This window comes from Zerene cesonia, chromosome 14 (assembly GCF_012273895.1).
Source record: "Zerene cesonia ecotype Mississippi chromosome 14, Zerene_cesonia_1.1, whole genome shotgun sequence".
NCBI classification, from domain to species: Eukaryota; Metazoa; Arthropoda; class Insecta; order Lepidoptera; family Pieridae; genus Zerene; species Zerene cesonia.
The window spans coordinates 3,927,012-3,942,079 of NC_052115.1; the positions used below are offsets into that span (position 1 = coordinate 3,927,012).

Sequence of the window (15,068 nt, forward strand, 5' to 3'; positions counted from 1 at the left end):
TAATACTAATCAAAAATTTGGTTATAAAAATTGTAATCAGGTCATAGTTTTTAATTTCAATTTTTTTAACCGAGGCAAAAATTAGTAAATCTCTTGTGTTCTATTGTTTTTTTTTCATGTCGTTATTATCTTATGGTGTATTACAAGCTTTGTTTTTTTTTTTTGGCATTTTAGGTAAAAATGAAAACCTTAGTATTTCTGTGTGCTCTAATCGGCGCTGCGATGGCCGAAGAACTAGAATATTACAAAACTCCCAGCGAACACATTGACATTCCGGCCGTAGTTGAAGACCCGAAGAAGTTGCAGGAACTCATGGACTGTTTCTTGGATAGACAACCTTGTTCAAAGGTTCACGCCAACTTTTTGGGTACGTAAATGCAGTTGTACGGTTACAAAATTGGATATGGTCGATCCCGTGATCGTGTTTGATTTGATCGTGATTTACCCGTGTAAAAAAATTCTGTCAAGAGCTATTTTGATGTCGCGGAAGCGCAGTTGTTGGATATCTTGTCAATTAAGCTAGTGAATGCGATTCCTTCTTTTGGAATATTCTTATGGGATGAATATTGTGTTTAGTCTATTTGGCTCACAATTTACATTTAGCAATACATTCTACTGAAACGAAGAAACCGTTTTTTTAAATAAATCGAATTCTATCGAAAACGCATGTAATAAATATGGAAATCATAATTTTATGAACATGATTTATTTGTATTTATTCCAGCTTTGATTCCGGAAACGATAAAAACAGCATGCGCAAAATGTAATTCGGCTCAAAAACAATCGGCAAACATCTTTCTAACTGGCTTACGTAACAAAATGCCCAGAGACTATGATGACTTCGTCAAGAAATTTGATCCCGAGGGAAAATACATGGACACTCTCTTTGAAAATATCAAAGGATTTTAACGGGCTTCGAGTGTTTTCGTGAAAAACTGTTACAGATTCAACCAGCGACCATGTTTTATCTAATAAATTTCAAGTGTGTTTAATTCTGTTTTATTCGGATAAACATAATCTTTTAATATAATTTTCTTTAACTTATCTAAAAAGACATTAATTGTCTTCAAGTTAGGGCTCTCACATTTAACCCATGTGATCTGTATTGATATCTCTTTTAAATAAAAATAAGATTAATGGTTATTCCATCTTTTTCAATTACTAGATAAAAATGACTTTATTTCGGAATCAGGATTATTGAATTATATTTTTTACAAAAATTTACTTACTAACTTACTATTAATTCAGAAATTATCGCATCCTTAAGCACTTAGAAATAAATACGACCTAAATAGCTTGTAATATTTTTTTGTTATCACCTTTTTTGCTCTGTGAGTAAAGCTGTGCCCATCAATTTTCATATAAACCATTCAATAACAACATTTTATGTGCATAAAGAACAAGGACTTAGGGACATTTAAAATGATTTACCCGTCATTCGAATTAAACTATATATTTTGCTTTTAAAAAATTTATTAATTCTGCTTCTTTAACTTCAAACACAAAACTGTGTGGGTGTGCTGTTTAAATGTTAAAAGAATATGTAGTGAAACATATTATTTGGATTTTAATTAGTTAACCGTAATTGACTTATAATATTAGTATCATTACATAAATAATTCATGTTAATTCGTTTATAATTTCTCTAATTTACATTGCACAACATTAAACATAATTATGTGCTTAAGTGTTTGTCATCCAATATAAGAAGGAACGTGCTTGTTTCTTGGACAGTATAGATATTAGGTATATACATGATTATAGTTATCAAGTCACAGGTGAGTTACTTTTATATTTTTATTAAATAGTACTGATAGCACATTGACCGCCTCCTTGGTTCAATGATTAACGCATGAATGTGTATAAAAAGATGTCGGTCTGGCAGGACACAGAAGGCTGATCACGCACTTGTCCATAAAGAAAATCGATCAGTGTCGCAGATGTCCCACCAGGAGACACTTGAATAGTTTACTTTATCTATTTACCTTGATTGTTACTTTAATGCGCATGAATAAAATTCTCAACACTCTCATTATTTGATTTGTGATTATTTCGTTGGTTGAATTATACATTATAGTATACAGTATAGTATTACATTGATTTTTTTTGTAGATTGTAAATAAAAATGAAATCCTCACTAATACTATGTGTATTAATTGGCGCTTCGATTGCCGCTGACACTTCGTTCTATACAACTGCAGACGACAATCTGGACATGGAAAGCTTGATAAAGGATCCAGAACGAGCTGAAGCGTATCTGGATTGCTTCCTGGGAAAGAAGCCTTGCGATGCGATCGCAGCTAGCTACTTGCGTAAGTATTGAAACATTAATAACATTATAAGAAGAAACATGTGGTTAACATCATCACTGCTTAAAACGGTGAAGGAAAACATCGTGAGGCATGTCCAAGAATCAAAAGTTCGACGACATGTGACATCTGCCAACCCGCACTTGGCCAGCGTGATGGATGCCTGACCCCTCATAGGAGGCCTGTGTCCCAGCAGTGGGAACATGTATGGACTGATGATGACGATAAGAAGAAATAAGATATTATAAATAAGAAATAAAAGCAACGTATCTTACTTAATTATCTTTATGAAAAGATACAATATAACATTTATTTTACAGGAATCATACCAGATTCGATTCGAACAGGTTGCAAGAGATGTAATCCATTACAAAAGCATTTAGCCAATACGTTCCTTAGCGGTCTTCGTGTGTTAATGCCTGCTAAATATGAAGAATTCGTTAAGAAGTTTGATCCCAAGGGCATATACATGGAGAATTTCTTACAAAAAGTTAAAGGATATTAGTGAATTATAATGAGTTAATTTTTTTTATTATATTTTGTGTTGTTAAAATAAACGAAACCGTTAAAATGTAATATAGTTTTTATTGCTTTAACAAGTCACCTTTGTGAATATTTTTCAGCGCCTGTTTATTTCCATTAGCAAACATGTAGAACACCTAAATGTTTGATAACTAACATTTATTTTTATACATAAAATAATAATTTTAAGGCTCAGTTCAGTGTTAATAAATTTTTAGATAATACCAATATATTATAGTAGCTTATATTTGAACCTATCATTGAAAATACGATCAGAAGCGGCTAAGGCATGTACAGACGGACAAATATTAAATTTAAAAGATGTTATTTTAACATTGCGAACAAATTTATTGATTTGTTTTTAAATCTGACAATATCCATAGACAATAGTGTTTAAAAGTGTATAAAATAAAACAGATAATCTTTATAGAATTTCAATAATCGTTATGATTTGCTTTTTAATTAACATATAATTATTGTTATAATTAGTATCAGAACCGGAATGATGATAATGACATTGGTTACTTGCTATTTTTAAATACATTTCTAATAAATGACCCACTCGTGTCACGTCAGTTAAATTCGGATAAATATCGGTAATATGACAGATAACATAACACTATACTATAATATTATGCTGGTAATAGGCGAAGCATAGTCAAACCAATAAATCAAATTTTATCAGGTAATAGTTTAGTATATTTAATTAATTTTATAATTATTTATCTAATTAAATATGATTTTTACATCGTTTTTAATAATATATTATCTATCAAAATTATATGATAAAATATAGACTGTTATCTTTTCAAAATCTGCAAAGACATAATTTGACCTTTTCAAATAAATTGGAGCTACTTACAAACTGGCTTTCGAATATGATTCGAATATGCAAACTACAAACTTTGGTATCGATTATTATCTAAACAAAACAAAATCTGTATATTCAAGGTACTTTTCTGACACATAAATAATGTTAATTCAAGTCTTAAATAGCTTAAACTAATAATAAAACGAAATTAAAATTGTGTTTAGGTAATAATATACTCACTTTGACTCGGTTGACTTTTGTGATTGAAATTATGGAGACTGATGAAAGGGTTTCAAAAATATAACGTTTTACGTATTTTTCATTATCTGGACGTTCATAATATAGTTTTAACAATCTTGCACCTTTAATTTTTAGTTTTATAGCATTGAAATGCTATATAAATGAGAAAATTTGAAAGAATAGAAAATTTTTTTATCACGAGGCGGGATTCGAACCCGCATTTTTTGCCAAACCGTACCAACGCCTTTTCCTCATGCTCAGCTGATATAGTCGTGTCCTTTGTAAACAGAAATAAAAAGTTTTGTGAATCATACAGTTTAAACAAATAATCAAACAAACTTTTCACTTGCAAATATTTGTATAGATTAATCAAAGGTCAGGAATCAAATGAAAATGACATCATTACAACTATCAGTTGGCACATACATACTATAATTACATCAATAAATCATTAATGTAATTAAATATTTTACTATTCGATCTTCATTTCTTTAATAGCTTATGAATAAATATATGCAGGGTACATAGGTAACGACAAAAGGTACATAAATCAGTTTAAAAAACTTGTGTGCGACTGAGATAAATCGTCGAGAAACAAAATCAACGTTTTGAAATCGTCAACATTTCCCAGGAATAAGTTAAAAATAAATGTGTCAGCATATGAAGCGTGATTTTGTTAAAATTGCAATCACGTTTGCCATATCTGCGAATAATAATTTTAAAAGAATCGAAAGAGAATAATAAACCACGATTGAATATAGATTTTTAGATTACAGTAATGGCTTTTGGTTATGTAAGGCCCTGCTGTTTAAATATGTTTTATATAGCTGCATATACGGAGCCTCTGTATAATTTGGGGCCCTATAATAACACATTTAGAAAATACCTCTCTGTTTGATTGGAATCAACCTTGTCTGTACCCTGGGAAATATATATAAACACAGGTTTACAAGCTCATGAAAACATTTATTTTGCGTTTTTGATTTTGATCAGGCTTACCCGAGAGGTGAGTTACTTTTATATATTTATCAAAAGACATATTTTGTTAATTTTTCTCAGGGTTCAATAAACTCTTTATTAATACGTCTGAATACTAATCTAACGAAAGATAGATTGGGTATGTGAAGAATGTTATAAATTAAGTAATTCTAAAATAGAACTTACTATCATTACAGGATTTTATCCTATTCGAGTTAATTAGTTGGACATTGTACTTCTAAATTATCTAATATTTAGTGACAATAAAGGGTTAAGGGTAAGGGGTACCTACATTAGAGATTAATCGCTTCTTCTCTCAGTTGAATTTACTCAGTATATGTTTAGAGTTGCGAATGATAACTGTTTTCTTCTAGATAAACATGTTCAAGTACGTCGTACTTTTTGCTTCGGTGGTGATGCTTGTCTCTAGTGAGACTTACAGCACTGAGAATGATGACATCGACATTGAAGGTGTGGTGAACGATGTTAACAATCTTAAAGCATTTATCAACTGTTTCAATGATAAGGGCGAGTGTAACGAGGCTGCTGCTGACTTTAAAAGTGAGTACATTTTATAAATAGGCATGATACGAAATGCAATGTTTGTACTTGTTTTAAGACCAATGTTGAGTTTTGCTTAAAGCAATTCAGGTCGCATTTAGGTGAATTGAAATTGGTATTGCGTGTAGATTAATTAATTTAATGAGAGTTAGCGCGGCCAGGTTTCTCAGGTACATTATTTTTATAACATTTTATACTAGAAATCAATTATACAGCATCAGTTATGTTCATCTAATAAATTAATTTGTATTATCAAAATTTCAACGTTCATTTTTAATGACAATTTGTAATGTGCATAATATTTTAAAACCCCTGACCCCCTACGTAATTGTTTGTTTAGATTTTTATGAAATTATAGTTTTAATTAATGCCAAGGCAATAGTTAAAGTCGTCGCTAAGTACATAGGTAATGTATAAGTCACAAAACTACTAAAGCTATATACTAAATTAATAATCAGTTCTTGTACTAATTCTGTGATGATAATATTATTAGATTTTCGATTATAACGATTTCTAGATGGTTTGGAAAAATATGTATAAATATCATGTATATTGTGTAATTAGGTTAAAATATATATTTTCAACTTTTTAAGTAAACTTGGCTCTAAGTATCATAATGTGCATTGTTTACTTTTGTATAGGTCAGGGAAGGTTCAAACAAAAGCAAGATAACCTTGACAATTGTTCATAATTAGTCGTTACTAAGCCGGTGTACATTAAAAATTATTAATATTGTATAATACGATAATGATTGTTATGTCGCCATTGAGTTGCAACATAAAGTTATGTATCTAAAATTACATTCGGTGACAAGATATATTAACAACATAAAAAATAATATAAACAAAAAAGTTATATTCTAATACTAATAGCAATTACTTAAGTGTGCGTATAATTACTGAGCCTTAAGATAAGATTCATCTTACACATGCCTTTTAACATTAAACTTTTAAAAATTGCTTGCAAATGAGAATAAACTTGAAACGCCTGATATTTACCAGTACGGCAAATTTTAACATTAGAATGTTTGCTGTATTAAATACTAGGAGTTTTATTTTATATGTTGGATATATTATGCATATTAAGTGTACTGCCTTCGTTCGCAACTCATCTTATTGCGTCTAAGCAGATCTGTTGGCTAATCCTTATATATTTTATTGTTATTGTTTTTATCGTATTGTAAAAAATTAATACATAGTTGAATATTACAATATTTGTAGTTACTTAGATATATCTTAAAAAAGTATGCTATTTATGTACAAATAATAAAAACTTGTTGTCTTGGCGAATCTCGCTATAAAATTTGTTTAAAAAACGCAAACATTCAAACTAAAAGTTTGAGAACTGTTCCGTCTTTTATATGCATTATACGTTTTTATTTTTCCTTATCAGGTCAACACTATTAAGATACAATATTAATAACAAAATCTCTTATTAGGTATATACTCTATAAAACTAAAAAAAAATAGTTATTTAAAACAAGTTACGTGAATTGAATAAACAAAGTGTGATACGATATTCCAATGTTTTGTCTATTTGCAGACGACCTCGGAGAAGCTTTCGAAACAGCGTGTTTGAAATGTACTGAAGCTCAAAAGCATATTTTCAAGAGGTTCCTTGATGAGGCGAAAGTGAAGCTGCCAGAAGAATACGCGTACTTCCTCCAGAAATACGACTCAGAGGGAAAATACATAGAGCCTTTGAAAAACGCAATCGCTAGCTTTTAGATGATATTACGATTTATAGACTATGATAACTGTTTTTCTTTGGTCTGCGAAATATAATATTTGCCTATGATTTTTCAATAAAAATGCGATAAGAAAATAGCTTTGTTTTTAAGTGATTCATTTTTGTAGGCTATATGCTACGAGATTTAATTTTTTGTATTATAGCTTTCAAATACTTTTTTTTCAAAATTTACTTAATTTATTTTCTCAAACAAATGGGCCTAGGTGTTTCGGACATCTGTTCCTAACTCTCATCAGACAAAAAAAAAATCCATATAATCCCTCTGTTGCTACGTGAAAGAAAGCAAGAAGAAAGGATGCATTTATAATATTGCCCAGAAAGCATATCAATTCCAACAAACATACTATAGCTTAACTTTATTTATATTTTCTATTCAAATATAACTCTGAGTAGGTAGGTATAGCTGTTATCCTCGTACTAATTAATGTATGACGATAAATTAAATATTTATAAAAGATTGATAATGATTGTACCAATTATAAATGTAAGCTTATTTGAATCAGGGCCATTTTCACAATATGCTGATAATATCTCTGATGCCCTATTTGAAAGATTTTAATGAAAATTCTACACTATTTATAATTTTTGTCTGAAAGATAAACTAAACAGATAAAGCTATAAAGGCCCTCAAGAGCTATCGATTTTACACACTGGAATCAGTACTGCTTTAAGATGTCATGGTAACCTCCCAAAACAAATCAAGTAGTTCTGATACCATAACGCTTCTTCAAAAAACTAATACAATTAAGACAATTATAGAAAAATTCATACAAAGTAAATTAATTTATAATACTTATTTAAATCCTATGCGTCGATTGGTTGGACTTTGTATATTACAATCAGACCATGGTATTCATCAGTTTAGAGTCGAACAGGTACACTTGCTGAAATTTTGAAAAATAAAATACTCGGCAGTGATAAAAAAATACGTTTAAGATTATATTTAGTTAACTATTCCACGCGCAAGGTGGGTAATTCCACTTGATAGATATATTCGTGACTTTCTGAACAAAAAATTACAACGTTAAATAACGTTTTTGCTTGAAGAATACAAATCGTGAGTGTTTTATATCAGATTATAATGACAACAGATTTGGTCGCTAAATCTTAACGAATTATTTTCAACACTATATTTATTGAAATCACTGCGGGATAGTTTCAGTGTTAGAAAATAGGGTATTCTTCATAAAAAGCTCGGACATATATATCTTCAAATATATTCGCTATGATTAGCTACGTCTAGAAACCAGTCTTGTCGTCTATAATTAATCGGTTAAGTATAATTAAACTAATTCAGATGCCGATTTGGGATTTCGTTACTAATAAACACCTATTTCCTACGTTGAATTGATATATTTAAATGGAATCGGCTCACTAATATATATTTTTTCTTTTTTATAATTTTAACGTCACTATATAATAATAAATCGATTTTTTTAATCTCGTAACGTAAAATCAATCATAGACCAATTTAGGTGTTTGTTTATTTAAATAATCCCATCTAAAACACAGTCTTGAGTAAATCGTATTCAAAGAAAAGATTAATCTTAAAATGGTGAACAGACCGTGACTGGAATACAATTTGTTTATATAATGGCTAGTCATGTAATTGCAATAATATTATAATCATAGCTTATAGTCAGTGGCCTAATTTGAATAACGCTTCGTTTATATATTCGGAATTTAGGTCATTCACTAAAACTTCTCGAAATATAGTAAATAAAATATATGAAACAATTAAATTGTAATAATGCAGTGTTATTATAAAAGAATAGTCACAATTTTAAGACATATAGAACATGAACTCTTATTGTAACTATGTAATATGTAATGAGGAATAGATCTTTGAATTAACATTTAACATCCATTACTATTTGTAAATGTAAAACTACATTATATTTTACGTTCTAAAATTGCATTTTGACCACAGATAACATAATTGGTATTATACAAGATTTTGACAGAAACAAATAAACACACGATTTAAGAGCTACTTTTCAAAATATATTTTCTTTTGAATGTATTCTGTATTGCAACTGTGTAAAAGGTTAAAAAAGTAAAAAAAACAGAAACGTTCCTCTACTTTAAATACGTTCCTTAAATCGCTTTTTTATCTTATTATCATATCTGAGCAGTTATTGTTGCGAAAGCGTAAATCTTTATTTGTTATTTATAATCGCTTGATTCAAGGATATACATATATTTATATTTAGGTAAATGAATATTTATAAGAATGTTCAAAATAGATGTTTCATCATCATCATCATCATCAGCCCATATATGTTCCCACTGCTGGGACACAGGCCTCCTATGAGGGTATAGATGTTTATATCGAGCATATCTTAAAGCATAAAAACAATTCAAAATTAGTTTATAATTTTTGATGGGTTCGTAGTACAATGAAATTTTGCATCCGTTCGTTTGACATCTGCTGACATATAAAATAATTTTTCCGTCTACACACGACACCTAATTATATTCACCTTGGATTCTGGACCGAGATAGTAAAACATATACGAGTATAAGGACAATCATGTAAGGTAATTGTAATAAAAATTGTATTTTCTAAGAAGGAAGTTCCTGGATTTCATGGCATTTTTATTTTTTATTGGATGAAAGTAAAAATGTGAATCGATTAAAGGCGATTTATTTATTTCCTAAAATCATACAATTATTTCAGTTTTTGGTTTAAGAAAGGTGAAAATTAGTTCACAGATGGTCTAATATAATTAACGGTTAAAATTTTAACGGTGTTTGTTCAATGTATGACAATGATGTCCTATAACAATGTATAACATGTGATGTATGTAAATACAAAAAGTAGTCAGCTTTTTGTATCTACATACATCAAAACTCTTTTAAATTAAGTCTATGCATATGTTGAAATAGTACATTGAAATAGTACTTAGAACACAGATAATATAATACCATACTAGACTACTTAGACTAAAATTTTACGTTACAAAAGCCCAAACTCTTTTAAACAAAATTATATCTATACCTACGAAAAATTTGAAGCTAAGTCAAAAAGTCAAAAAACGAAGTCAGTGCCCAAAATAGGTAAACCGTTTGATTTTTAGTTTAATTGTTTTTTGTACATTGTTTTGAAGTTACCAAAACAAACATAACCGTGTTTTTCCACTTAATTAATTAACAAACAAGGTATATTCAAGTTTATAGTGGTCATTTGAAGGTCACGCATGATTTTTACTGGATGTCCTTACCATCGTATTATTATATTTGAATTGGTAGAAGGTCACATTCCGAGAAAAAAATTATGAAAAAGGATAAAAAATTTGATATAGCATATTGTGTTATATGGGAAGTATAATCTTGTCACATATTTAACACCGACTAGACGTACCTAATATAAATCGCTTATTACCAAAAACATTTTTTTTTGTCATTTTCTCACATTGCGGTAATTTTACTTTTAAAGCAATGATAGTGACTATATATAGCACCAAGCCTTGTTTTCTCAAGGAATTTTTCTGATAGACTTATCCATTATTATGCCATTCTTCAAAAAAGGGAGGAAAATAACAAAAATTAACTATCGCCTAATAAAAATATACATACCCTTTCAAAAAATCATATTTAAACTTACGATAATTTTAACATTAATAAGTAGGAGCAGTTAGCCTTTAAAAGCAAGATTTCGTGGTTCAGTTATTACACTATCTATTAAACACAATAATTACAACAGGACTTAACGTTGACTTAATAAAAGCATTTGATTTTGCATCTTACAAAGTATAAAACAAAGTGGCTTTCTCTGTCCCTATGTTCCTATGTATGCTTAAATCTTTATAACTACGCAACGGTTTTTGTTTGGTTTTTTTTAATAGATAGAGTGATTCAAGAGGAAGCTTTATAACATATATTAAACTACTTCGAATTAACGACTGCAAAGCCGCGGGCAAAAGCTAGTTATGGTATAAGAGCTCTAGCGAGATGCTCTATTTGTCTTTTAGCTTTACAACAGACAGTTTGTTATGAATTCTAACATAACACACACACAAACACGCGTTTGCATTTAGGTATAATATTAGGGTAAGTAAGGATTATATTATAGTGAGAGGATATATTAATAAAACGAATGAAGTATTAATTTATATCTCGGAAATATTCAAAATGTGGCATGCCACAGGGCAGTAATCTAGGCGTTCCAGGCAGATTAAAAAGAAATTGCACGTTTGTCACAAATACTCCATATACCATTCTGTTGCTGTCTACCTTGAAAATTGCTCCATGCTTCATAAAACTTCCACCCCCATCTTAGGGAAGTAGGGGTTAGAAAGAGACTCAAAAGTAGCCTCCATCTCTTCTAACATTTCTATTTGTTTCATCTTCGTTTTGTCTCTACGTTTTGCCGTGAAAGACAGACAAGCAAACAAACAAAGTAAGGGTAATATATAAGAGGATATAAAACTTTAATTAGGTAGCCCTTCCAACATTGAAGACATATTGTGATGTAATTAATAAAAAAAAATTGATACATGTTTCTTTTCTTGCCATATTGTGTAATTTTGTAGTAATTCATTAATTCATCACGTTTATATTGCAACCTTTACCCTGTTTTTTTCTATACTAGTATTATAACGATGAAGAGTTTGTTTGTTTCAACGAGCTTATCTCAGGAACTACGGGTCAGCTTTGAAAATTCTTTCAGTGTTAAATAGCCCATTTATTGAGGAAGGCTATAGATGTACCACGGGCGAACTCGGGGGCGGACCGCTAGTTAAATATATGCCATGTCTCCATTGTCCTTGTCCTGTGGTTAAATGTGTGTGTGGAAGAGATCATCAAGAGATCATCGATGTGTTGTCGCCTTTTGTGCTTTACTGATGTCATTTGTAATTTATATTTGAAGTAATTACTTTTAAACTGCACAATAACGAATTTTGATTCTATTGGATTCTTGTGCAATACAATAAGAGAAATATAACAGCTTATTTCTCATATTGTTCAATACTGTAATAAAATATGTTTACGATAGTATCATAAACACGATTAGTACGCCTTAATGTATTGTATTAAGGTGCATTATGACATTTTGTTAAGGTTACAGGTTAAGCCGTTGACTTATAAGGTGAAAGGCTTTGACTAGATGGTCGTTATATGCATATTTCTTATGAAGGTAAGAATGCAAAATAGGCTATAGATGTAAATCCAAAGGGTCATACAAATAATTAAGGCCCTTGTGTGGAGTTAAGTTGTATTATAAAAAATAAACAGTTTAAACCATCCTTTAGGACCTACATATTGAGGAATTAAAAGAAGTTTGTTCACATAAAAATTTATACATATAAAACAATTGCTTATAACAAATTACTCATTCTTCAAAATAGAACGCTTGACAAATGTCAAATAGTAACTATTTACCACGTTGTACAATAATATTGTAGTCTTCCTTAAAATTGAGTTCGGGGAATTCTCATTGCTCAACGGCTTCCTGGCAATATTCAACTGCGTGTTCAAAGTCGGCGGAGTTTCGGCAACAACGCAGGTCTAAATGATCTTGCCAATCGTGTTTCCAACAGCCATAAACCACTAGCCAAAAGGTGCAGAATCGGTTGTACACCCACCACAATACTAGACCCACGTGTCGCCGAAGGTGGTGGTTTTAACGTAGTCAATATAAAGCACTGTCGCTTTCTGAGACGTCTAGTTGTTTTGGTCCCTTAAAGAGAGTAAAAGGTGGGTGAACGAACTGGTTCCAAGTGCCAATTATAACGTGATTTGTGTTATGCAATATTGCTCTTGTAACCCAGTGTAACCAATGAATTGTAAAATTTTAGCACTTATCTCAAATTATTGCAATTGTTACGTAAAATTGTGTCGCACTTAAACCTTATTATAAAGAACTTTTCGTATATAGTCGCTTAACGTTAGGTTTTTCAAAGAACATGATTTAAATTCTGGACACGTTTGAGTTACCCGTATATGGTACTCCATACTGAGTAACTTCACTATTAATTGTGAAGGTTTTATTGTTTAATATTCGGTACAATACTAACAGCCCTTTGTATTCGGACACTAGTAATCAGATAGACTGATTGTAAAGGCGTGTTTTTCTCATATTTCTTCCTTAAATTTGTTTAATTTCGGTACAATAATACTAGTCCCTCATTTTTCAGACAGAACAAAATGAGGACCTTCGTAATTCTGGCATGTTTGGTCTTGTCGGTATGTGCTGTGGAAAAATACAGTTCAAAATACGATAACTTCGATGTGGAAACATTAATTTCGAACGACAGGCTGTTAAAATCTTATATCAACTGCTTCTTGGATAAAGGCAGATGTACTGCGGAGGGAGCAGACTTTAAGAGTGAGTAGATTTCTAATGATTTTCTATACGTTGCATATCTTTTTTACTTTTAAATAAGTGCTTTGTGCACATTATCAGTTTGCTTAAAGCACTCATTTAACTTATCACCTTGTAGTATAAAACCTCATATGTAGCATAAATCGAATTCTGAGCCAGAAATAAATCGCCGTACGAAATCCTTTCATATCTGTGTAAAATTAGGAAATGACATATTTTGAAAATTCTTAGTTTTAGTAGTATTTGAAGTCTTTTGTAACTTGTTTTAAAGCAACGTACCTGTGACCCAGATAAACATAAATCATAAGTTATTTATTATAAATTGGTTAGGCATGTATTTCAAGGCTTTTATATTATTAATTATCATTCAAATTTCAAGATATCGAAGATACGATAAATTCCAGAACTCTTATTAAAATCAATAATCAATTATTAATAATATGAACAAATACGTATAAAACTACATACTTTAAATTCAAATCATGAATTTAGACTAATTATAAACAAATTAAAAATAAATATTGTTCTATAATCAAACTGAGAAGCAGGCGTCCTCGGACCATGCAATATTTTGTTATATACATACCTATAGTAAGTACTTTATGTAAATCTTGCAAGACCGATCATGTGTCATTGCCCACTCACCGCGTTATGTGCAGTGTTTATCAATCATCCACATATATATTTAACCAACGTTTTTTAAGGACGGATTGCGTTTATATGCACTTTGCATAAAAGGTCGAGGTTTTGGACTCAAGGATAATTTCGAATTAACCTTGGCTTTATTATTATTATATAAATTTATTAAATAAGCAATTGTTCCAAAATATAAATTGTTGATAATTACATAATTCTACCATGATAAATAATCACACTATTTATCATTCGTTTTCGAGAAGTTACATAGATTTTGTATGCTTCTGAAGATAGCAAAACCATTTTAAATATAAATTACAAAATATTGAATCAACTATTGTTCTGACAATATTTTTATACACATAACATTTTAAATTACAGGATCTAAAGTTGATAATATTTTTTCCAGAATACCTTCCAGAAGCAATTGAGACAACTTGCGCTAAATGTAGTGAGAAACAAAAGGGAAACATAAGAAAGGTAATCAAAGCCATCCAACAGAAGCACGCAAAGCAGTGGACCGAGCTCGTCGAAAAGAACGACCCATCAGGCAAACATCGTGAAAACTTCGATAAATTCATCCAAGCTAGCTAAACACCCTTGGTAGTGATAGCATATATATTACCTTAAGAATTAGCTGTAAGTTAATCAATGTCCAAAATGTGATACTTCGGAAAGAGAGACCAGACAGGCCTGCATTTTTGTTAAATAAAATCAATTGGTTGAAGAATGTTATTTATTTAAGCGGTGTAGACTGATTTGTAATAAATGTTACGATTAATTTTTGTGTTTTTTAGCCATACCTAGTTGTTCCACAAGCAGTACAATGACGATCGGAATAAAGGTTTAATTGTCCGTAGTCATGATATGAAAAAATTAATCAATTAAACATTAACAACAACTCTATTCTTTAAGGTGTTTTGCGTGTTGCGCC

General features: G+C 30.3%; 4 protein-coding genes across 4 annotated transcripts in view; all 4 read left to right on the forward strand.

Moving 5' to 3' along the window:
- Positions 1 to 992, forward strand: part of LOC119831798 (allergen Tha p 1-like) — a 2,287-nt gene extending 1,295 nt beyond the window's left edge. Inside the window, exons 2-3 of the mRNA XM_038355328.1 lie at positions 175 to 367; positions 725 to 992. Of these exons, the coding sequence (XP_038211256.1) occupies positions 181 to 367; positions 725 to 909 (372 nt within the window). The 5' untranslated portion in view covers positions 175 to 180 and the 3' untranslated portion in view covers positions 910 to 992. The remainder of the gene's footprint in view (positions 1 to 174; positions 368 to 724) is intronic.
- Positions 993 to 1,709: 717 nt separating this feature from the next.
- On the forward strand, positions 1,710 to 2,862 carry LOC119831729 (ejaculatory bulb-specific protein 3-like). The gene is made up of 3 exons (XM_038355204.1): positions 1,710 to 1,778; positions 2,113 to 2,312; positions 2,630 to 2,862. Exons 2-3 carry the CDS (start codon positions 2,126 to 2,128, stop codon positions 2,812 to 2,814), a joined length of 372 nt encoding a protein of 123 aa, XP_038211132.1. The 5' UTR covers positions 1,710 to 1,778; positions 2,113 to 2,125; the 3' UTR covers positions 2,815 to 2,862.
- Positions 2,863 to 4,812: 1,950 nt separating this feature from the next.
- On the forward strand, positions 4,813 to 7,243 carry LOC119831731 (allergen Tha p 1-like). The gene is made up of 3 exons (XM_038355206.1): positions 4,813 to 4,888; positions 5,235 to 5,421; positions 6,964 to 7,243. The coding sequence occupies exons 2-3, from the start codon at positions 5,241 to 5,243 to the stop codon at positions 7,146 to 7,148; spliced, it is 366 nt and encodes a 121-aa protein (XP_038211134.1). The 5' UTR covers positions 4,813 to 4,888; positions 5,235 to 5,240; the 3' UTR covers positions 7,149 to 7,243.
- Positions 7,244 to 12,713: 5,470 nt separating this feature from the next.
- On the forward strand, positions 12,714 to 14,861 carry LOC119831730 (ejaculatory bulb-specific protein 3-like). Its single transcript, XM_038355205.1, has 3 exons — positions 12,714 to 12,870; positions 13,311 to 13,501; positions 14,544 to 14,861. The coding sequence occupies exons 2-3, from the start codon at positions 13,321 to 13,323 to the stop codon at positions 14,726 to 14,728; spliced, it is 366 nt and encodes a 121-aa protein (XP_038211133.1). The 5' UTR covers positions 12,714 to 12,870; positions 13,311 to 13,320; the 3' UTR covers positions 14,729 to 14,861.
- The last annotated feature ends 207 nt before the right edge of the window (positions 14,862 to 15,068 follow it).

Bases quoted from the DNA above. Each gene is read 5' to 3' on its own strand.
- LOC119831730 (XM_038355205.1), top strand. From the start codon at position 13,321: ATGAGGACCTTCGTAATTCTGGCATGTTTGGTCTTGTCGGTATGTGCT. The intron at 13,502-14,543 runs GTGAGTAGATTT...TATTTTTTCCAG, and splicing joins GGAGGGAGCAGACTTTAAGA to AATACCTTCCAGAAGCAATT.
- LOC119831731 (XM_038355206.1), top strand. From the start codon at position 5,241: ATGTTCAAGTACGTCGTACTTTTTGCTTCGGTGGTGATGCTTGTCTCT. The intron at 5,422-6,963 runs GTGAGTACATTT...GTCTATTTGCAG, and splicing joins GGCTGCTGCTGACTTTAAAA to ACGACCTCGGAGAAGCTTTC.
- LOC119831729 (XM_038355204.1), top strand. From the start codon at position 2,126: ATGAAATCCTCACTAATACTATGTGTATTAATTGGCGCTTCGATTGCC. The intron at 2,313-2,629 runs GTAAGTATTGAA...TTTATTTTACAG, and splicing joins GATCGCAGCTAGCTACTTGC to GAATCATACCAGATTCGATT.